The sequence below is a fragment of the Arachis hypogaea genome, chromosome 9 (assembly GCF_003086295.3).
Source record: "Arachis hypogaea cultivar Tifrunner chromosome 9, arahy.Tifrunner.gnm2.J5K5, whole genome shotgun sequence".
Lineage (NCBI taxonomy): Eukaryota > Viridiplantae > Streptophyta > Magnoliopsida > Fabales > Fabaceae > Arachis > Arachis hypogaea.
This window is the reverse complement of record NC_092044.1, coordinates 102,386,210-102,408,299: the sequence shown is the minus strand read 5'-3', so window position 1 is coordinate 102,408,299 and position 22,090 is coordinate 102,386,210. Positions and strand designations below refer to the sequence as shown.

General features: G+C 37.9%; 3 protein-coding genes across 4 annotated transcripts; all 3 read left to right on the top strand.

Annotated features, from left to right (window-relative positions):
* The first annotated feature begins 805 nt into the window (after positions 1-805).
* On the top strand, positions 806-1,285 carry LOC140175186 (uncharacterized). Its single transcript, XM_072202125.1, has one exon. It carries the CDS (start codon positions 806-808, stop codon positions 1,283-1,285), a length of 480 nt encoding a protein of 159 aa, XP_072058226.1.
* Positions 1,286-7,063: 5,778 nt separating this feature from the next.
* LOC112711361 (3-isopropylmalate dehydratase large subunit, chloroplastic) lies at positions 7,064-21,447 on the top strand. Of its 2 annotated transcripts, none has more exons than XM_025763995.3 (15): positions 7,064-7,379; positions 7,517-7,654; positions 7,767-7,937; positions 16,403-16,555; positions 16,798-16,816; positions 17,222-17,301; positions 17,388-17,462; positions 19,236-19,313; positions 19,415-19,510; positions 19,604-19,653; positions 19,770-19,824; positions 19,973-20,104; positions 20,290-20,337; positions 20,678-20,836; positions 21,135-21,447. In XM_025763995.3, exons 1-15 carry the CDS (start codon positions 7,344-7,346, stop codon positions 21,273-21,275), a joined length of 1,431 nt encoding a protein of 476 aa, XP_025619780.1. In that variant the 5' UTR covers positions 7,064-7,343; the 3' UTR covers positions 21,276-21,447. The 2 variants fall into 2 exon arrangements, with proteins under 2 accessions (XP_025619780.1, XP_025619779.1); XM_025763994.3 differs by having other exon boundaries at positions 16,798-16,866; positions 17,185-17,301.
* LOC140175352 (protein MAIN-LIKE 1-like) lies at positions 11,681-13,241 on the top strand. The gene is made up of 2 exons (XM_072203323.1): positions 11,681-11,905; positions 12,529-13,241. Exons 1-2 carry the CDS (start codon positions 11,834-11,836, stop codon positions 13,102-13,104), a joined length of 648 nt encoding a protein of 215 aa, XP_072059424.1. The 5' UTR covers positions 11,681-11,833; the 3' UTR covers positions 13,105-13,241.
* Positions 21,448-22,090: the final 643 nt, after the last annotated feature.

Sequence of the window (22,090 nt, the reverse complement as noted above, 5' to 3'; positions counted from 1 at the left end):
GGCACTTATTGTTACAAGGTAATGCCATTTGGATTGAAGAACACGAGGGCCACCTACCAAAGACTGATGAGCAAGGTCTTCCATGACCTCATTGGTAAAATAGTAGAGGTTTACGTTGACGATATCTTGGTAAAAACAGCAAAGCCGAACAGTCTCATAGACGACCTCAAAGCTTTCTTCAAAGTGCTAAGGAAATTCAAAATGAGGCTCAATCCATTCAAGTGCACGTTTGCCATGGAGGTCGGGAAGTTCCTAGGCTTTATGATAACGCAACGGGGGGTAGAGGCTAACCCAGACAAGTGCAAAGCCGTCCTCAAAATGACAAGCCCAGGATGCGTAAAAGATGTGCAGCGACTCATCGAGAAGCTTACAGTTCTATCCCAGTTTCTCGGAGCCTCGGCGAAAAAAGTCCTCCCATTCTTCAACCTAATGAAGAAAGGAATCGTCTTCGAGTGGACCTTGGCTTCCAAAGAAGCATTCAGCCATTTCAAAAAGATACTCTCAGAACCACCCGTGCTCAGTAAATCTAGAGAAGGAGAACCTCTGTACCTATACCTAGCAGTAACCACACAGGCCATGGCGGCAGTTCTTGTTCGAGAAGAAGGTAAGACTCAGCGCCCAATATACTTCATCAGCAAAGTACTCCAAGGGGGCGGAGTTGAAATACACCAAGCTGGAAAAGCTAGCTTACGCCCTACTAACCTCGTCAAGAAGGCTCAAGCAATACTTCTAAGGACATGTGATCATCCTAAGAACTGACCAGGCCATTCGGCAAGTCCTCTAGAAACCCGACCTCACAGGAAGAATGGTGGTATGGGCAGTAGAGTTGTCCCAATATGATTTGCAATACAAGCCTAGGCAAGCAATCAAAGCCCAAGCAATGGCAGATTTTCTGGTAGAGGTCACAAGAGAGGCACTCGACATACCGAACACACGGTGGAAGCTCCACGTAGACGGAGCATCCAACCAAACATTCGAAGGGGCCAGGATCATTCTCGAGAACCCGGTAGGGGTAGCTTACGAGCAGTCGATCAGGTTTGATTTTTCCGTCTCCAAAAACCAGGAAGAATACGAAGCACTAATAGGAGGGCTAATCCTAGCTAAAGAAGTCGGAGCGTCCAGGGTAGAAGTTAGTAGTGACTCCCAGATCGTTACATTCCAGATAAACGGCAGCTACCAGGCCAAGGACATACTACTACAAAAATACCTAGAAAAGGTAAAAGAGTTATGCAAAAGCTTCGAGGAAGTCATAATCCAGCATGTTCCTAGGGAAAGGAATGCCTGAGCAGACCTCCTCTCCAAGCTAGCGAGCACCAAGCCTGGGACAGGGAACAGGTCCCTAATCCAAGGACTAGCAACTAAACTAGCAATCATCTTATGCACAACCCAGACCCCAAACTCCCCTCATGGATAGACCCTATTTTCCGATACCTAGAACACGGCGAAACACCCCAAGACGAAAAGGAAGCACAAGCCACCAGGAGGGAAGCCCCCAAATATGTGATCATACAAGGGCAGTTGTACAAGCAAGGGCTCCACCAACCCTTGCTTAAATGCCTACGCCCCGACCAGATGGACAATGTCCTAAGCGAAGTCCATGAGGGGTGTTGTAGCCACCATATTGGAGGAAGGTCGCTGGCAAGAAAGATCATCCGAGCAGGGTATTACTGGCCCACAATGATGGTGAACGCTCAGGAGTTCGTTAGAAAATGCAAGAAATGTCAAGAAAATGCCAACTTCCACAAAGCCCGACCTGAGGAACTTAGCTCGATGATGGCACCCCGACCTTTCGCCCAATGGAGAGTCAACCTCTTAGGACCATTTTCACCCGGGCCAGGACAAGTAAAATACTTGATAGTGGCCATAGACTACTACACCAAGTGGGTAGAAGCAGAATCACTAGCCAGCATATCCTCAGCATACTGTCAAAAATTTATGTGGAGGCAAGTGGTCACCAGGTTTAGAATCTCAGAGTCCGTCATATCAGATAATGGGACACAATTCACTGACAAGAAATTCAAAGAATTCCTCTCAGGGCTAGGAATCAAGCATAGGTTCTCCTCAGTCGAGCACCCCCAAAGCAACGGACAGGTAGAGGCAGCCAACAAAGTTGTCTTAAAAGGGCTGAAGAAGCGACTCGAAGGGAAGAAGGGATCATGGGCAGACGAGGTAGCCTCAGTCTTATGGTCTTACAGAACCTCTCCCCAATCATCTACAGACGAAACCCCCTTCCGACTCACATACGGGGTCGACGCGGTCATCCCAGTTGAAATAGGGGAGCCTAGTCCAAGATTACTCCTTGGGGGAGAAAACAAGGCAGTCAAGAAAGACCTGGTTGATGAAACAAGTCAAATTGCACACCTAACCGAAACAGCAATCAAGCAAAGAATAGACCTAAGGTACAATGGCAAAGTGCTAAAAAGAAGCCTCGGGGAAGGCGACATGGTCTTACGACGCAACGACATAGGGCTTCCAACACCAGGAGAAGGCAAGTTAGCCACGAACTGGGAAGGCCCTTACAGGGTGAGAGAAGTCCTTGGCAAAGGTGCATACAAGCTGGAAAGGCTGGATGGAAGCGAGGTGCCGAGGACATGGAACATGACAAACCTCAAAAGATTTTACTCATAAGGGAAGCGACCTGACGGTCTGACGACCTCACCTCACCCACCTTAACTATTTCCATTTTCTTTCGTTTCTATCTCCTTTAATTATGTATTACTTCACTCCTTTGTTTCAAGTTCTACATATGCATATATAATAACTCTGTCTTTTGCAAGATTTATGCGAAAATACGACAAAACGGCAAAAATGACGAGCGATCGACCTGACGGAATCCCGGGACTGATCACCCGGGAAACCAGGGACCCAAAGCTAAAAACAACTAATGGCAAAAAATGACAGAAACGGTAAATACCATAAAAATGGTAAATCAAAAGGCCACGACGGCCCGGATAAGCAAAAACAATAAAGTAGGCAAAGCCACGATGGCCCGAACAAGCGAACAATTATCTAAAATGGCCTAATTAAAATGAAACGTCAAAGTGTTCGTTACAACCAAAGGCACCCTAAAAGGCCCAAAAGTTAAAGAAAAATTACAAGGACAAAAGCAAGGAGTACAAAAGCTAAAAAGAAGAACCCATCTCAAGGCTTGAGGATGTCAACAATCTTCCCGTCCTCAACAATCTTGAGAGCACCCACCTGTGAGAGATCGAGGTCGGGAGCCAGCACAGCAACCTGAAGCTTAATCCCCTCCTCAGTCAGCTTGACGGCCTCCCGAACCCCTTAGCAATCTCCTTATTCTTCTTCTTCAGGGCGGCTGCTTCCTGGCGGGCAGCCGTTGCCGAGCTCTCCGCCAATTTTAGCTTTTCCTCCAAGTCTTTGATCTTTTTCTCCGCAGCAGCAGTCTCACCATGGGAAGCGTTCAAATCTTTCATCAAGGCGATGTCCCGCTCCACCAACCTATTGATTTCCTTATCATCTTCCTTGGCCTTCTCCTCCTGCTCAGATAACTTCTTCTTCAGAGACTCCTCCCGAGACCTTGAGTTAGTCAGATCCTTCTGGGAGTTCCGAAACTTCCCCTCCATAACATGAAAGTTCCCCAGGACAGGCTCCACCTTCTTAGCAATAGCAGCAGCACGGAGGAGACTACGGTAGATCCACCTAGCCTGACCCACAAGGTCGGCATCTCGGAAGTAATCTTCGGTGCCAGGAAGCAGTTGGGACTCAATGAAACCCCCAGCATCAAAGTTCTTTTCCATGATGCAGAGGGCCTTCCTCGAATCCCGCTTCCTCTTCTTTGGGTTGCCAACAACCTGCAGCTTATCGTCAGCAGACCCCAAGTCCTGCTCCAGATGAACCTCCTCCTCTACACTTGGGTTCATCGGAGTGTTCCCAAGAGGAACCTCCGCCGCCTCCGCTTGATCAGCCCCAGCAACCTGACCACTAGTCTCCCCGGCAGCCTCCTGATCCGGACTCACCGAAGGGGTTGCCGAGGAGTCCTCATCCCCATCATCGCTATCACGGATGAGGTCCATCAGCTGAGCCAGGGTAGTCTTCCCACCAGCCATGGAAACTACAAGCAAAAACGCAAAGGCATGAGCAGCGGGAAAGTAAAAAAAAACTAAGCAAAAATATAAGAAAAATGAACTTACCAACATACGACCGACTGGTCTCCCGGTCCCCCATAACCATATGAGGATTAAGGTTTTTCTCGCCAAAAATAGCCAACAAGATGTCGGCAATGTTACGATCCTCCGGGCTCAACCAGTCATAGGATATTTTTATTAAGTAATCAGATCCCGCCCCAAAGCTCCAGTAGGTCGGGATCCGCCTTTCCCCCTCGGCAGTTAGCCAGAAGAGCTAATGACCTTCAACTGGCCTAACCTTGAAGAAGGTAGACTTAAAACCATCGAAAGAATCTTCAAAAAGGCCAAAGATCATGCGGCCTTGCTGAGCCCTAAAGGACATATATCCCTTTTTCGTCTTCCCCTTCTGAGAAGGGTTCGTAAGAAGAAAGAGGTAAAGGAAAACGCTCACAGAAATTGGGAGCTCCAGGTACTCGCAAACCATCTCGAAGCACCGGATGGCAGCCCAGCTGTTCGGATGCAGTTGCGATGGAGCGACGTCACAATGGTTCAGCAAACCCATGACGAAAGGAGAAAAAGGCAAGCGAACTCCCAGGGTCGTGAACATGATTTATAAACCCACAACCAGTCGACAACCCGTGGAGCTGCCAGGTTCTTTTGGCAGACACGCTCCCAATCGGCCGGAACATAAACTTGGTACAACGCCTCCTTAGGCCCCCCTCCACACAAGAGCCCGGCTTGGCGAAGATCCTGAAGGCTCTCCTTTGTGACCTTAGAAGGGGTGTCCCTCACATCAAAAGTAACCCATGCGTAATGATCGAAAAAATCGGCCAGCAGTCGCTGAGCCAAGTTTGGAAGCATGGGGCATTCAGCCATACCTACAGCGGGGGCACCACTTAGTCAGAACGGGAGGTCAGAAACCCTATCAGTAAGAAAAACAAACTACAACTCCTTAAATCACCCCCTACGCTAACCCAGCACTAACCCAGAACCCAAGCAAAAATCTAAGTAAAACCCAGTGGTGCCCCCTCTAAAGGAAGAAGCAACAAGAACAAGCAAGAAACCCATGTATGCATAGAGGAAAATGCACAAAGAAGAACAACACACAACTCAAAAGGAAAAAGCAAAGCAAAGAGAAAACCATAAAAAATAACGTACCAGGAAAGTGCAGAAAGGTTGAAGGAAGGATCCAAAGAAAAGAAGGAGCACTGGAAGAAAGAAGAAATTAGAAGCAGCAGCAGCGCGAGAGAGCAAGAAGAAGAAAAATAGAAGATTAGAGTTATGGGGAGGTTACAAGACAAAAATAGGGAAAAAATGTAACCGTCGAGGAAGAGTACCAAAAGGCAGGGCCATATCCGCCATTTCACATGGATTTCAAATCATGAAATGATGGGCATTTAAGGCCCAGCGCAAAAGCCAAAGAGGCAGCGTTAAAAGCAAGATAACCACGCGTGAGAAACACGAAGCGCCATCAATGAGCTCCCGAGAAGGAGAACACATCCCATCCCGGCGAGTGGGACAAACGCGCCTAGTCACGAGTCCCAAACCTCGAGGCTGGCGCGTTGGGGGCACTGTTACGGACTGCTAAATGTCCAACCCAGCTAGCCGCCGGGTTGGGGCACCACCCCTGACCCAGGCCCAATCCACTTACGACAAGAAGAATCCGACGGGTCGGGTGCTAACACCCGACCCGGGGAGCGCCTGGCTTATCTTCCATACACCGGTCGGGTCAGCACCCTCAGAGCAGCACCCGAAGTCCCGACCCGAAGCCCGGAACGACCTGCTCTTTCCACGTGGACTAGGACAGCTCATGGCAGCCTCTCGGCCAATGGGCAAGGTCATTCATGGGCCCGTCCAACAGTATATAAGGGAAGATGTCAACTCTCCCCTCGAAGTATGTGACACTTTTACCTAATTCGGCCGCTACCTCGTACGGATACTGACTTGATCGTTGGAGTGTCCTTGGAGGTGGCCACCCCCCTCGTTCTCTCCTCCTCCGGCATCATCAACCTTCCGTTTGTACCTCCACGCTCGCTCCAAGTCCATCCGAGATCCCGTTTGCCCATCTCTCCACCCAAACACCCGAGATCGCAAGGTAACGAACAGAATCAAATCCCATTACCAAATTGTGCAAATTTTTTTAATAATCAATATGTGTTTCTTGTAAATTCTCAAAGAAATTTAAGGATTATTTTTTCTAATTTTTAATTACATAGCATATTTTTGTCCAAATTCTTGTGAAAATATTTTAAGAAGATTTTATATTTATATAGTCAAGTATATTTAGGTTTATAAAGCAGTTTTACTTTTAACTAACTGAAGTACCATACATCTAATTTTTAATCAAAATAAGAGCAATCACATCCATCTAATCACTTAAGATGCTTTTTAATTTTGGTATTGTGGTTCGAGTGGTGTTATTTAATAATTTTAAGACGATGTATCTTTTTTATGTAAAAATCATAAATTTGACTTTGTAATTTTAAAATTTTTTTAAAACAAGCAAATTTGAGGATTAATTTTTTTATTTTAAATTTTTTTAAAATACAAATCTAATCTACAAATTTGTATTTTAGTATTAAAATATTTAAATGTGTAAATATAGTAGAAAAAAATTTATTTCAATATAAATTGAACCTTTTAATTTATGTACTATGAGATCAAATCTTCAGATTTTTTTATAAAATTTATTATTCTTCAAATCTAAAGGTCTAATTTATTATTTAAAATTAAAATTAAAATCTATACAAAAAAAATACACTAATTAACCATTACAATAAATTACACATAATTTTTTTTCATTTAAAAAAAAATTAGCCCACATAAGAATTTCTGATTCATCAACTTATTTGGCTGAGCAGTGAATAGCTTTACGGATATGACTTTTGCCAATTTTTGAAAAGTATCCATGGAATGGGAAGCCAAATTGATGTTTTCTACCCTCCTTAATGTAGATTGTTACACTTGGCTTCTGTACTCTGTTTCATTCAACGAAGGTGAAAAGAAATATCCCGTCACACTAAAATAATCATTGTGTATTTTGACTCCTACATCTGGACATCATATAGTATGTAAATTATTGCCTTAAACCATTTGATCCCAGCATCAAAATTCTTTTTGTTCTTTACTTCTCACCAAATTTCTCTCAAGAAAAAGAAAATAACACTTCTTATATTTCTCCCTATAACACTATACAATATATGATTATTTGATTATCCAACTTGTTCTGCCTATATTAGCTACAGTGTTATTTCACTCATGGCTCTCATTTCTTCACCATTCATTACTAGCAAGGTCTAATATCCCTAAGTAGTTACCATATATTTCAAATTCCAAGTTCTTGAACTTTTATAGAGCTGAATATATAACTAGCAGAAATTTATAATTTTGATTAATATTTATTATTTTGTGTGTATAACTTTTGGTGGCAGAATGGTTTGTGTGTGGTTGACTTTCATTCATCTTCATCGTTTGTCACTGATTTGAGATGCAAGAAGACAAGATCAAAGAAGATTGTTTCTGTTGTGTCAACTCAGCAGAACAAACGCAACCCTTCTTCATATGGCTCAGTTAGTTTCATTCAACTCTTTACTTCAAATTATTGAAGCTATTAAGCTAAATATAAGCTAACTATAATTAAGTACTAAGGGTGAGTTCTTTTTGGTTGATGGTGCACCTAAGGCGAAAATTGGCTTGACTACAACAGAGAAGATACTGGCGAGAGCTTCGGAAAAAGGTATGGTGAATCCGGGTGAGAACGTGTGGGCTAATGCAGATGTTTTGATGCTCAATGACCTTACTTGTCCTGCTGTCTCTGATATCTTCAAGAGAGAGTTTGGCAACAATGCTAAGGTATCTTCTTTTGTGACTCCACAATTCATTGATACTGGATATGTCTTTATGTGAATGATAATAGTTAAAATATTGACACACAGAGATGGGTCTGGTGAAAAAGAGGGGGTGTAAGGGTATTTGTTCTTTTAGAAGTTTAAAAACAAATTAATAAGTACATATAGATTAATATATTTTGCTCCTATTATTATATTATCTTTGTTCTCATTAAAATTTCAGTCTTGGTATGCATTTAATTTTTTTTGCAGCCAAGTTTAATTAAGTTGATCCAAATCTAATAAAAATCACTTTCATTACACGTAACGTGCACACACGGACATTTCGCTAATTTATATTATTTTTTATCTTTGCGTTTCTTTTTTCTTTTCGCATTCTTCCTTTTTTTTGTGGCGTTTTTTCTTCTTCTTCGCATGTTTTCTCTCAATTGTCATTTTTTTATTATTATGTTTTTTTTTTTTCATTTTCTTTCTAGTAATTTTGTAGTATTGATTTTTTTTTTATTTAGAAAATTCTACTGTGCTTACACTGAAAATAAACATGTGATGCTAATAAGAAGTGGTGCATTATTAGGCTGCCACTTGTATGAAGAATGAAACAAGTTCTGGTACGGCCATTATGATGGAGGACAAAGAATCCTATTTCCGTTATGTTTATGGTAATTAATTAGATAATTAGTTGTTATATAATAAAAATAGATTGGGCTCACAAAAAACCATAGAAATTGGGACTTTTGTTCCTCGGGAAAAGCATATTGGGAAATCTGCTAAAACTATAATTCGGCCTCTGATTTATTACCATGACCCAAAAAAAAAACGTAGTGCTAATATAATAAATTATTCAAAATATTTTTTTACTCTTTAATATATATGTTTAATCATTTCTTATTATGTGAGTCTCCAACCAATAACCAGATAGCAATAATATTAATATAGAGATTGTTATTTTTACGGAGAGAGATCAAGTGAAACTTTTTTATATGTCATGAATAAATATTTTTTCTTTAAAATTATCAAATTTTTATTTCTATTTTTATCCATTTATTTGATTTTATGTTCCTTTTTATTTCATCAAATTTTCTCTTCAAAACTTACAAGTATAAAATAGCAAATTATTAACTTCTAAGTCCAGAAAATTGAAAATTTTTTTTCCAGCGCCATAACCAAATCCTAAATGAACCACAATTATTTGACACATAAAAATTGATGTTCTTAAAACATTAAAATGGAAATAAAGTTTTTTATTTTTACATAATTTTACTTCTGGGTTAATGACGTAGTTGGTGCACAATTAATGGGCTCAGGTGTGTGATGTTGATCCAAGGGAGCAAGATAAATAAAAAATAAAGAGGGTCAAAAAAATAAAGAATGTCCCAAAAAATTCGAAAGGGCTAGATAAGAGGAATAAAAGCCCTAATTTCCATGGTTTTTTGCAGACCCAATCCATTTTTATTATGCAACAACTAATTATCTAATTAATTACTATAAACATAACGGAAATAGGATTCTTTATCCTCCATCATAATGGCCGTACCAGAATCTGTTTCATTCTTCATATAGGTGGCAGTCTAATAATGCACCACCTCTTATCAGCATCATATGCTTATTTTCAGTGTAAGCACAGTAGAATTTTTCTTTTTATTTTATTCCTTCTAAGAGAACGAAACAAAAAGAATTATGAAAAAATGAATTAAAAAGAAAATGATGAAGAACAAGCAGCAAGAAAAAGCTTTGAATTATATAAAACTTATCAAAATAAAAATATACCGAAATTTTTTTAATAAATACACATAAATTTCTTAGATTTTACACCGAAATTTTGCTACAAAAGCACAAAAATATATTATTTAATGCTGTATTTTTTTCTTCTTTTTTCCCTTATTTCTTTCTTTCTTTTAGTTGAATGAATGTAGGTTTATTTTCTTTTAGTAATTTTGCTGTAGTATGTGTTTCTTCTTTTTTATGTTTTTATTCTTGTTAAGAGAGTAAAACAAAAAAAAATTAAGAAGGTAAAACAAGAAGAAAAAGATAAATAAAAAAAGATTATGATAAAAAAGAAGAAGAAAAATAAGGAACAGAAGATGAGGAGGAGAAAAATAAAGAGTTTTGAATTATACAAAACTTATCAGAATAAAAATATATTGAAATTTCTTAACAAATACACATAAATTTCTTAGTTTTTATACTGAAACTTTGCTACAAAAGCACAAAAATATCTTCTTTAATACTACATTTTTTTTCTTTTTCTTCTTTTTTTTATTTCTTTCTTTTTTTTTTAGTTGTGAATGTAGGTTCATTATTTTTATTCGTGTTAAGAGAGTAAAACAAGAAAAAATTTGAGAAGGTGAAACAAGAAAGAAAAGATGAATAACAAAAAAAAAAAGATGATGATGATGATGAAAAAGAAGAAGAATAAGAAGCAGTTGCAAGACTTAGAGTAATTTATCATGGTCTAATGCAAGTAGTTATGGACTGATTAACGTACACTTTAGTACTGGGACATCTCATTAGCAAGTTAATGTGCAGGAATAATCAGATAAATTATGTGTTTTTTGGTCAGGTTTTAGATAATATTCTCTCTCACCTTTAAGAAGGAAGAGTTGGACCCTTTATCATTGTGCTAAGTTTTAAATTATGCAAAATTTATCAAAATAAAAATACATCGAAATTTTTTAATAAATACACATAAATTTCTTAGTTTTTACACTGAAATTACTTAATGATTGTGACACGTAAACTTAGTTCGAAAACAAGTACATAAACAAGACTGAATCATGAACCAAAACACATCCAAATTAATTTTGGATCAGACAATAATGTCATTAATAATGACCAAAATTCAAGGATAATGATAATAATAACAATAATAACGATAAAGAAGATGATGATGACAATAATGATGATGATAATGACGATATAATGATAACGATAATGATGATGATGGAGAAGGAGGAGGAGAAAAATGAATGAAAAGAAGAAATCAAATGGAAAAAGGGAAGAAGAGGAGGAGAAGATAACGATGGTGGTGGTGACGATGATAACGAAAGAAAAAAAAAGAAAAAAGAAGAAGAAAAACAGCAACTGAGATGTTAGTGAGGAGGAGGAGGAGGAAACAGAAGAAGAAAGAGAAGGAGGATGAGAAGGAAACAGGGAAAGAGAATGTGCGTGATTTAAAAAGCGATTATAACAACTTGGTTAGATTTAGTTAAGTATTTGTTTGGATGTAGAGCTTTATTCTTAAAATTTATATTAAAAGAAATTTTATATTATTAAATTTAACATAAAATAAAACTAATCAAGTAATTAATTACTGATCTGAAACTTAATTTTTTAAACATAAATGAAATTATTAAGTTTTTTTTTAAAATTGGTTAAGATGAGAAAGAATGTTATTTATCTATTAATTAATATTTTTAAATTGATAATAGGGTAAAAAACTGAAATGAGCCAAGTAGAGCTCAAATTTACCTAAATCAGCCAAATGAAAAATCAATACATGAATCAACCAGGACGAGTTACTATATAATTCGAATCAATATGATTCGAATTTGATTTGAACGTAATTCGAATCAATATGATTCGAATTACTAGGAACGCCAAAAATGAATGAAGTTCGAAACAACTTGTTTCGAATTACAACTATAGAATTCGAATTTAGTTAATTCGAATTACTAGGAGAAGCGCATGTGAGAGGAGTTCGAATCAATTCGATTCGAATTAGGTGAAAACGGGCTTGCATAGTAATTCGAATCAAGTTGATTCGAATTACAAGGGAATCGGCTATAAAAGGAGTTCGAGCCAAGTTCATTCGAATCACTTTCTCATTCTCCAACCCCACCAAATCCCAGAGAAAAGGACCAGCGTTCAGTACGAGCTTGACCAGAGCGGCTGTTTCTGTCGATGGGGGACGATCCGGGAAGGCTTTATCGTCTGGATGGAGTAGCTCATATCGCCGGTGTTATCAACGACGAGGTTAGTGGTTTATGAAAGCGGTTTATGATAATGGTATTTGTTAAAGGGTTTTTAGAATGGTTTATGTTACTGTTAGTGGTTTATGATAGTGGTTTAGGAAAATAGTGTAGGGTAGTGGTTTTTGTTGATGGTTTTTGTTAATGGTTTTTGTTAATGGTTTTGTTTTAGCGGTTTATTGTAAATGGTTTTTGGATAGTGGTTTAGGAAATTAGTGTAGGGTAGTGGTATTTGTTGATGGTTTTTGTTAATGGTATTTGGTAATGGTTTATTGTTGATGGTTTTTGTTAATGGTTTTTGTGAATGGTGTTGTTTTAGCGGTTTATTGTTAATGGTTTTAGTTGATGGTTTTTGTTAATGGTTTTTGTTAATAGTTTTTGTTAATGGTTTATTGTTGATGGTTTTTGTTAATGGTTTAGGTGAATGGTTTTGTTTTAGCGGTTTATTGTTAATGGTTTTTGTTAATGGTTTTCCTTAACGGTTTATTGTTGATGTTTTTTGTTTATTGTTTTGTGTTAATGGTTTTGTTTTAGCGGTTTATTGTTAAGGGTTTTTGTTAATGGTTTTTCTTATGTTAGTGGTTTAGGGTGCTTCTGTTCTAATTATGCGTTTTATGTAATGGCCAGCCTCGTCGTTGCATATCCAGTGTTAGGCGGCAACAGGGGATGCGTCTTGATGAGAGGTATGTCCCGTACTTGCAGATGGCGGGACTTTACCATCTTGCGAGACTCAATGACAGATGGTTCCGACTAGACGAGCCCCTAGTCAGCGCATTCGTCGAGAGGTGGCGGCCTAAGACGCACACCTTCCACATGCCGTTCGGAGAGTGCACTATCACGCTTCAGGATGTCGGATACCAGCTGGGGTTGCCAGTCGACGGAGATTATGTTAGTGGTTGCCTTACGGACTTCCACATTTACATTGAGGGTGGGAGACCTGCTTGGCAGTGGTTCCAGGAGTTGCTTGGTGTTTTACCGCCGGAGAACCAGGTGCAGAAATTCGCAGTCAACTGCACCTGGTTTCAGGAGACATTCGGGGAGTGTCCAGATGGGGCAGATGAAGAGACGGTTAGGCGATTTGCCCGGGCGTACATCATGATGTTACTGGGTACGCAGCTGTTTGCCGACAAGTCCGGCAATCGTATACACATCAAATGCCGGGCTGTTCTCAGGTTGGCCTCGATACACTTTACTAGGTATTGACTGAATTGTTGTCCAGTACCCAGCTGAGCCTCGGCCTCCCTCCCCTTACGGACAAATAGCTCAGCAAGCCTTCCGTATGTGGCCTTCACCAGGGAGCATACAGGGAGGTTTCTAACCCCCTTCAGGATTGAGTTGACACACTCCGAAATATTGGTCGTCATGTGCCCGAATCTCCGACCCTCATCACAGTGCTGTGTCCACAACGAATACTCGATTCGGTTCGCCCAATCACACATTGCCGGATTCTCAGAGCGCAGAATGTCAAACCAGTAGTCGAACTCCACCTCGGTCTTGGCATATGCGGCGTTAACAAGAAGCCTCCGGGCATCTTTTCCCTTGAACGTCAAGGCAAAATTCGCTGCAACGTGTCGAATGCAGAAAGCCCGGTACGCAGCAGGCGGTAGCCATCCCCCATCCGGAGCCTCGAGGGCTGCCTTTATGCCGTTGTGCCTATCTGAAATAACTAACAGACCCGGCTGAGGTGTCACGTGCTCACGGAGGTGGGAAAGAAAGAAAGACCATGACTCAGCATTCTCACCCTCAACTAGTGCAAATGCCACGGGTAGGATGTTCGAGTTTCCGTCTTGTGCAATGGCGACTAGCAGTGTTCCCCCATACTTCCCATATAAATGGGTGCCATCAATACTCACCAAAGGCTTGCAATGACGGAATGCCTGGATACAAGGGGGGAAAGTCCAGAACAGCCTATGAAAATAAACCTGAGAATCGTCAACCTGTCCCCCAACTCGAACAGGGCAACTCCTGAGGACGGCTACAGTGCCAGGCATCGTCAGCTGCACTCCTAAAACCCACCTAGGGAGCTCATTGTACGACTCCTCCCAGTCCCCATATATCACGGCAACGGCCTTCTGCTTCGCCATCCATACCCTCCTGTACGTAGGCCTGAACCCAAAGTGTGCGGCCGTGGCATTTTGGAGCACCTTGATGTTCACACCTGCATCAGCCCTAACCATCGGCATAACGAAGGTGGATATGACATGGTAGTCCAGACTCCTATGGTCGCTGGAGATGGAGCTGGCAAGACATGTATGCGGTCCGTTGTATCGCTTCACTTCCCAGATACCCTTCCGCTGTCGGAGACTCAACCGAATTAGCCATGTGCACCCATTCCCAAACTCAGAACACTTTCCCACATACCTGCGATAGTCAGACTCAACGACCTTGTACTGGACCCCTCGACGGATACTGTACGTCTTCACACTCAACAGCGCCTCATCTTTATCTTGAAATTGTTGGCCAACCTGGAACTCGTTCATACCGGCAGACCCCTCGGTATCTCTAGCACCAAATCCTGAGGCCTGCAGATCATTGTCGTCTTGCCGCATGGCATCCAGGTCCAATGAGGAAAAATGGGGTGGATACTGCTGTGTGCCAGAACTAGATCCACCTATAGCCCTTGTCGGAACAGTAGTTCCAACATCATCGCCGCTTTCATCAGCGATGAAATCCGGCTCCACGTCATCGTCATCTGGATCATCAAACAAACCATCACCAACACCAGCCGGTGTGGGACAATGTACCTCGGTGGGAATATGTTCCCCATACCGAACCTCATCTCCAACATTGCCGCTCAGATCAACGGCAAACGAAGGGGACGCAACAGGCTGCATCGGTGGCTCATACACAGGAGCAGAGGATGAAGCAACAGCAGGTCTCGAGCTCGAGCCGGCAACCGCGGCTATAGTAGTGGCATTCCGGTTCGAACCACCCGAGCTAGATACCACATCAACCAACTTAGCCAACAGCTCCGGAGTCCTTACCTCGGGAAACTGCCTACGAGAAAGAAACATAACCTGCAAGTCCTCGTCACTACCGATTGTGAAACAATCAAACTTCACGGTGTCATGGAGCACCGCTGTAGGAATGCGGTAGAAAAACTTCTTCACCCTTTTAACGCCTTCAAGACCCAGCTTCTCCAGCACAGAGCTAACAAGTGCATCGTAGGTGGTTGTCGGCGTCACGATAATACATAGGGGATCCTTATCAGTGAACTTAACGCCGGACCGGGTTTTTCTCTTAATGGACCCTCTGTAATGTACCAGAACTAGGAAACTCTCCTCACTAGCCATCTCCCCTCTTTGTTGAGAGCAACATGAGTTCACACCTTATATATATAGCCCTGGCTCGCACTATATATATATAATTCGAATCTATATGTTTCGAATTATCTAATGTCACAACCAAACCTAGTAATTCGAATCAACTTTATTCGAATTACTAAACAATGTTTCTCCTAGTAATTCGAATTAACTAAATTCGAATTCTATAGTTGTAATTCGAAACAAGTTGTTTCGAACTTCATTCATTTTTGGCGTTCCTAGTAATTCGAATCATATTGATTCGAATTACGTTCAAATCAAATTCGAATCATATTGATTCGAATTATATAGTAACTCGTCCTGGTTGATTCATGTATTGATTTTTCATTTGGCTGATTTAGGTAAATTTGAGCTCTACTTGGCTCATTTCAGTTTTTTACCCTTGATAATATATATATATATATATATATATATATATATATATATATATATATATATATATATATATCAAAATTAAATTTAAAAATATATATAAAATATAATATTTAATTATTTTAAAATAAAAAAAAAACTATTTTAATTATTTTTTTATTATTTTAAATTAATATAATTTTCAATTTTTGTATATAGGTCTAGTTTTTTTTTGAATATTTATATATATGATTTTAATTTCAAAATATAAATATATCAATGTTTAACAAAATTTATGATATTTTAATATTTGTACCTTCATAACTAAAATTATTTAGGTTCGTTACTGTCGACACTCGACACACATATTATGTCATATAAATCTAACTGAAACTAACTGCACACTGGAATTGGAAACTCCTGGATGTCTAACTGACTATCATGATTTTGAGTATTTTATTAGTGAATCTAATCAAAGGTTATAAGTATTCATACTTTGATTTTCAAGTATCTTAAAAACCTTTTACATTATATATTATTAAACTGAGAATGCATTTGATTTCAGTAGACTAATATATAGACAATTGAAATTAACACTATAATTACTTAAATCTTAAATGAGGAGTGTTAGAGATCATCAGAATTTGTAATGTTTAGCCATCAATTAGTCATTATCAATATTTTTAATGGTGTGAGATGACATCTAATGGTGTAAAATTAATCATCTTTTTTTTAATGATTAAGTACCGGTCAGATTTCAATTTTCAACAAAAGTACTGCCCCTGACTTTCTCATCTTGAATAATGGCTATTTTGTGATTATTAAAGGTATGGGACCGTGAAAAAGTTGTAGTTATTCCTGATCATTACATATTTACAAATGATAAACGGGCACACCGTAATGTGGATATTGCAAGAGAGTTTTGCATCCAGCAAGATATCAAGTTCTTCTATGACATTCAAGATCGCAGCAATTTCAGGGTACTATTATTTCTCTCTAATAATCTGTGACAAGTGTTTCTTTTTTCTTTGCAACGTTTATACACAGCATATAGGTAGTAGTTCGCAAGAAGTTAAAACATACTAGTTAAATTAGATGTGTGTGTAAAACTCTTATTAAATTGAGGATTATTTATAAATTATTTAATTCAATAATGTTGAGAATAAGACTAATCAGTGAAAAGATTAATTAGGCCAATGGTTGACCATTTTATATATTGCAGGCTAACCCAGATTATAAAGGTGTGTGTCACATTGCTTTGGCACAAGAGGGTCATTGTAGACCTGGAGAGGTGAATTTTGTCAACAAAGCTATTTGATATGTTACAACAACATTTGTGTTACCTAACTCATTTTTCATTAATAAGTAGATGGAGGCTCAATTGTAATTAGTTAGTCACTTTAGCATATGTCAATTAAAATATAAATAATCGTAGCCACACATTAAATAACTAACAAGCTAAACTAATTTATATTCTAATTGGCATATGCTAAAGTGATCACTAACTAATTACAATTGAGCCTGCATCTACTGCTAATGGAAAGTGATCTAGATAACAATTTGATTTTCAAAATTGTTCTAATCACTTTATATATATATACATGGATAGGTCTTGTTTGGTACAGATTCTCACACAACATCTGCAGGAGCATTTGGACAGTTTGCAACTGGAGTTGGTAACACTGATGCAGCTTTTATATTAGGGACAGGGAAGATCTTACTTAAGGCATGTAATTAAGCATAATGATCATATTTGAGTGATTCAATTGTATTTCATTTACCAATTACTGTCATTACTTAATTAAACTGCAGGTGCCTCCAACATTAAGGTTTGTATTGGATGGTGAAATGCCAAACTACCTGCTTGCAAAGGATCTAATTTTGAATGTAAGTGATGGGTGTTGGGAATAAGACACAATTCCCCCTTGAGAAAACACCTTTGACAGAGAAATAAAATAGACACAATCACAACACAAGAATTTAACGTGGAAACTCCAATTACCGGAGAAAAAACCACGGCCGTTGTCAAATGACAACCAGAGAATATCACTATGTGAAAATTGTTACAACACATAGACTTCTTTCTCTCACCGGCACCCCAGTACACCCACACTCTTTCAAAGCAAATATCTAACTACACCTCACAACACTCTCTAATCAAAGAGTACAGAGGAAAAGAAAAATCAGATACAAGCTTAAAGTGTTTCTGACTGGTGCAAAAACAAATGAAGAACTTAGCCTCATATTTATAGCTTAGGCCACCCACTCCATTTGCTATCCTGAGCAATGTGGGACTAATTCAACCAAATCCTAACAATCTCCACCTTGATTGAAATAGTCACACATCTTCAGCTTCCATTGTCAACACCGACAATTCTTTGCTGCCATTGTCTATACCGACAATCATAGTTCAGAGAACTATCATACTCCACCATGAAAGTATACTCACTTGGAATTAGACCACTCCAAGAATTTCGCCTTGGTACAGATCGAAACCTTGCTGAAATTCATGGTGCAACTTCCAAATTGGCTTTTCCTGGAAGTTCTTCAGCCATCGACCTAACTCCGCCACACACCTTGCATCTCAACGCCAACCAATGCCCGTGTGCAATTGTGGACCCGATTGCCACAACTTATCCTTATCCATGGCAGTGCGGTAATACCATGAGGATACTTCTTGTCTTCTAGAGAACATCATCTTCTCTCATAGAGAGAGCAACCAGAGATCTTCTCCTTCAACGCCTTGTGCAAACCTGATTGTATCAACACATCCTTGACTTGTACTTGCCACAAGCCAAAATTGATTCTTCCATCAAATTTCTCTATTTCAAGCTTCACAGCACTTGAATATCCTGACATTGTTGCAACCGTATACTGGAATATTATAACTCAACTGTAGACCGTGCACTAGGAAGGGTCCCCAGGAAAGAGAGGTGGGTCACAATGGACACACTTAAATACCAAGTCTTTCCTTAGCCAGAACCTTTTCCAAACTGCACTCTCACAGAGTCACACTGCCTTCCAGCAACAACAACAGCAACCAAAGATCAACCTCAAGCCACAGGACAAAATTCTTTTCTGATGTGGAAGGTCAGACTAGGCTGCAACCACAGAGCATACTAAGAATAAATCCCACCGAACCGAAGCTCTGATACCACTTGTTGGGAATAAGACACAATTCCCCCTTGAGAAAACACCTTTGACAGAGAAATAAAATAGACACAATCACAACACAAGAATTTAACGTGGAAACTCCAATTACCGGAGAAAAAACCACGGCCGTTGTCAAATGACAACCAGAGAATATCACTATGTGAAAATTGTTACAACACATAGACTTCTTTCTCTCACCGGCACCCCAGTACACCCACACTCTTTCAAAGCAAATATCTAACTACACCTCACAACACTCTCTAATCAAAGAGTACAGAGGAAAAGAAAAATCAGATACAAGCTTAAAGTGTTTCTGACTGGTGCAAAAACAAATGAAGAACTTAGCCTCATATTTATAGCTTAGGCCACCCACTCCATTTGCTATCCTGAGCAATGTGGGACTAATTCAACCAAATCCTAACAATGGGTATCTCTCATATCACATCATGTTGTTCTTCCATTTGAATGAAATTTAGTGATGAATATGCTACATTAACCTTGGTTCAGATCATTGGTGAAATATCTATGTCTGGTGCTACATACAAAGCCATGGAATTTGTTGGGACCACTATTGAGAGTTTAACTGTATGTACAACAATTTATACACTTCTTTTATAATTATTTATTTTAATGCTAATGTTATTACAAGCCTAACATTTTTGGATTGGTGTTGTGTTATATTTTAGATGGAAGAAAGGATAACACTATGCAACATGGTTGTAGAAGCTGGAGGCAAAAATGGTATCATTGCTGCTGACAATACCACATACAAATACCTTGAGGTTGATCTTAATTAGAGTTAATTAATTCAGTAATTTGTTATTATTAATATTATTGCATGAATCATATATTATATTGCTTAATTATGTGGACAGGATAAAACATGTACACCATATGAACCAGTTTTTAGTGATGAGAAAGCAAGGTAATATGATAAGTTTTCTATAGGTATAAATTCTCTTTTGTTTGTTCTTACATGATATTTGTTCTTTGAAATGTAGACTTATTACTATTATTTCTTTTTCCTTTTGTTGATGCTAGATTCCTGGCCCAATATAGATTTGATGTATCAAAATTGGAGCCATTAGTTGCAAAGGTTATATACTTCAACTTTATTTGATTTTATTTTCTAATTTTCGTGCCATTAAAAAAAATTAAAAAAAAAGTAAGAAATAAAACTTTAATTTTTATTTGACTATTTTTTATATCATGTTAATGTGTATATATATGAACTACATATGCAGCCACATTCCCCGGATAAGCGTGCTTTGGCAAGAGAATGCAACAATGTGAAAATTGACAGAGTATACATTGGATCATGCACTGGGGGCAAAACACAAGATTTTATGGCTGCTGCAAAAGTTTTCTTAGCTGCTGTAAGTTTATTACCATATGCATCACTACAAATTAAATCGTCACTTTAATATGAAAACTGCATACTCTTTAATGGAAAACCATCCATTTTTATTTCACTTTTTTAGTAACTTTTATTTCTTTATGTACACAATAATCATGCTCATTTCTCCTATTCTTATTTTACCATCTTTTTTTCCCCTTGTAGGGAAAACGTGTCAAAGTTCCTACATTTCTAGCTCCTGCTACACAGAAGGTGTGTTAATTATGCGTATTAATTACTATGATTTAGCTACAAAGACAGGTGTTAACACAAGTGTACTCAAAATAAAAAATTTCAAAATATTTATTATATTTAACAAATTAACTACTTTTTATATTGATAGTGTAAATGGGTTATCCAAAAGAACTAATGTGATTGGACGACTGTATAAAATATTTTAAATTATTAGTATATCAAAATTAAACTCATGAAAAATATATAAAAGTTATAGAACACTAAACAAAATAAGTATTTTTAGGACATTTGTTAACAAAATATTTATTTATAATATGAAGTTTATAATCACCAATCATTATAATTAAAAAAAAAAAAGGTTTGGATGGACTTGTATACTCTTGAGGTAGCTGGGTCCGGTGGGAAGACATGTTCAGAAATATTTGAAGAAGCTGGTTGTGACACACCAACAAGTCCAAGCTGTGCTGCATGTATGGGTGGACCTCGAGACACATATGGACGCTTGAATGAACCTCAGGTAACCATGTCTTATAGTACAAATTCAGATGCAATTGCTGTGGATTGGACTCAATTGCAGATCAACATAATAATAATAATAATAATAATAATAATAATAATAATAATAATAATAATATAAACCTCCCCTGTTTTCATTTTTCATTTTTTTTATTGAGTCGTCGTAGGCACCAAAAAAAGACTGTATAAATGTATATATTTTCCCTTGTTATTTCTGAAAAGGATTTGATTGCACATATAAATATAACAAGATGTTTCAATTTTTTTAAATGTAATTAATGAAAGGAATGTGGATGCAGGTTTGTGTGTCAACAACAAACAGAAATTTTCCTGGTAGGATGGGGCACATTGAAGGACAAGTATATCTTGCTTCTCCTTATACTGCAGCAGCTTCTGCCTTAACTGGTTTCGTTACTGATCCCAGAAATTTCTTGTTCTAATTAAGCCGCTCTTTTTAGTATAGTTGTTCCTAATATAAAGAGTTTATGTATTATTTATTAGTTATTAGTTTATATTTTTAAATATTAGAATGAGCAATTTAATTTGATATATTTTAATTTTATTTATTTAGTTATTAAATTAGATTTTATATTAGTAAATTTAAATTTTTTATTTTATTTTAACATAATAAATAGTTTAAATACCTTTTAAATTCTTGAAATCGTTGTAAAGAGATTAAGTGAGTTTTACTATCTAGATGACCATTGAGTTCTATAAGTGTAGAATTACAGTGGTAACTTGTGGTTACAACAAGTGTCATAGAAGAAAATATTTTTTGAATATTTTAAAATATGACTGCAGAAAAGACAATTTACTTTATACTATTCATCCACAGTGACCAGAGATTATTGTGTTGATAATTAATTTTAATACAACAAATTAGTAAATACTTAATAGTGGACCTATATCCATTAGACTAACATAATTTTTGTCCCTTCTTAACAATAAAAAAAAGCCTTAGTTTACAAAAAGGTATATGTAAAGTAATTACAAGTCTTTGATATTTTTTTTTCTGTTTTATTTGAGGCATGCTCTTAGTCTCAGCCTCCTAAACCAGTTGCCTACGAGTCCACTAGTCTTTGTTTTCTTTAAAGTAGTTTTTCAAAATGTAACTGGCCATAAATTCTAATATTATATATATTTTTTGTTATTAAATATACGATGAATATGTATATAAATGTCTTTTAATTTAAGATATGCTAAAAAGGATTTTTTATTTTTTTATATTCAATTTTTTTTCATCCAAACATATTCT

What these genes read in the sequence shown, in the direction of transcription:
- LOC140175352 (XM_072203323.1), top strand. Translation starts at nt 11,834, where the DNA reads ATGGGGGACGATCCGGGAAGGCTTTATCGTCTGGATGGAGTAGCTCAT. An exon ending in CCGGTGTTATCAACGACGAG is followed by an intron (nt 11,906 to 12,528) that starts GTTAGTGGTTTA and finishes TGTAATGGCCAG; the next exon opens with CCTCGTCGTTGCATATCCAG.
- LOC140175186 (XM_072202125.1), top strand. Translation starts at nt 806, where the DNA reads ATGGTGGTATGGGCAGTAGAGTTGTCCCAATATGATTTGCAATACAAG.
- LOC112711361 (XM_025763994.3), top strand. Translation starts at nt 7,344, where the DNA reads ATGGCTCTCATTTCTTCACCATTCATTACTAGCAAG. An exon ending in GTCATTGTAGACCTGGAGAG is followed by an intron (nt 16,867 to 17,184) that starts GTGAATTTTGTC and finishes ATACATGGATAG; the next exon opens with GTCTTGTTTGGTACAGATTC. An exon ending in CCACTATTGAGAGTTTAACT is followed by an intron (nt 19,314 to 19,414) that starts GTATGTACAACA and finishes GTTATATTTTAG; the next exon opens with ATGGAAGAAAGGATAACACT.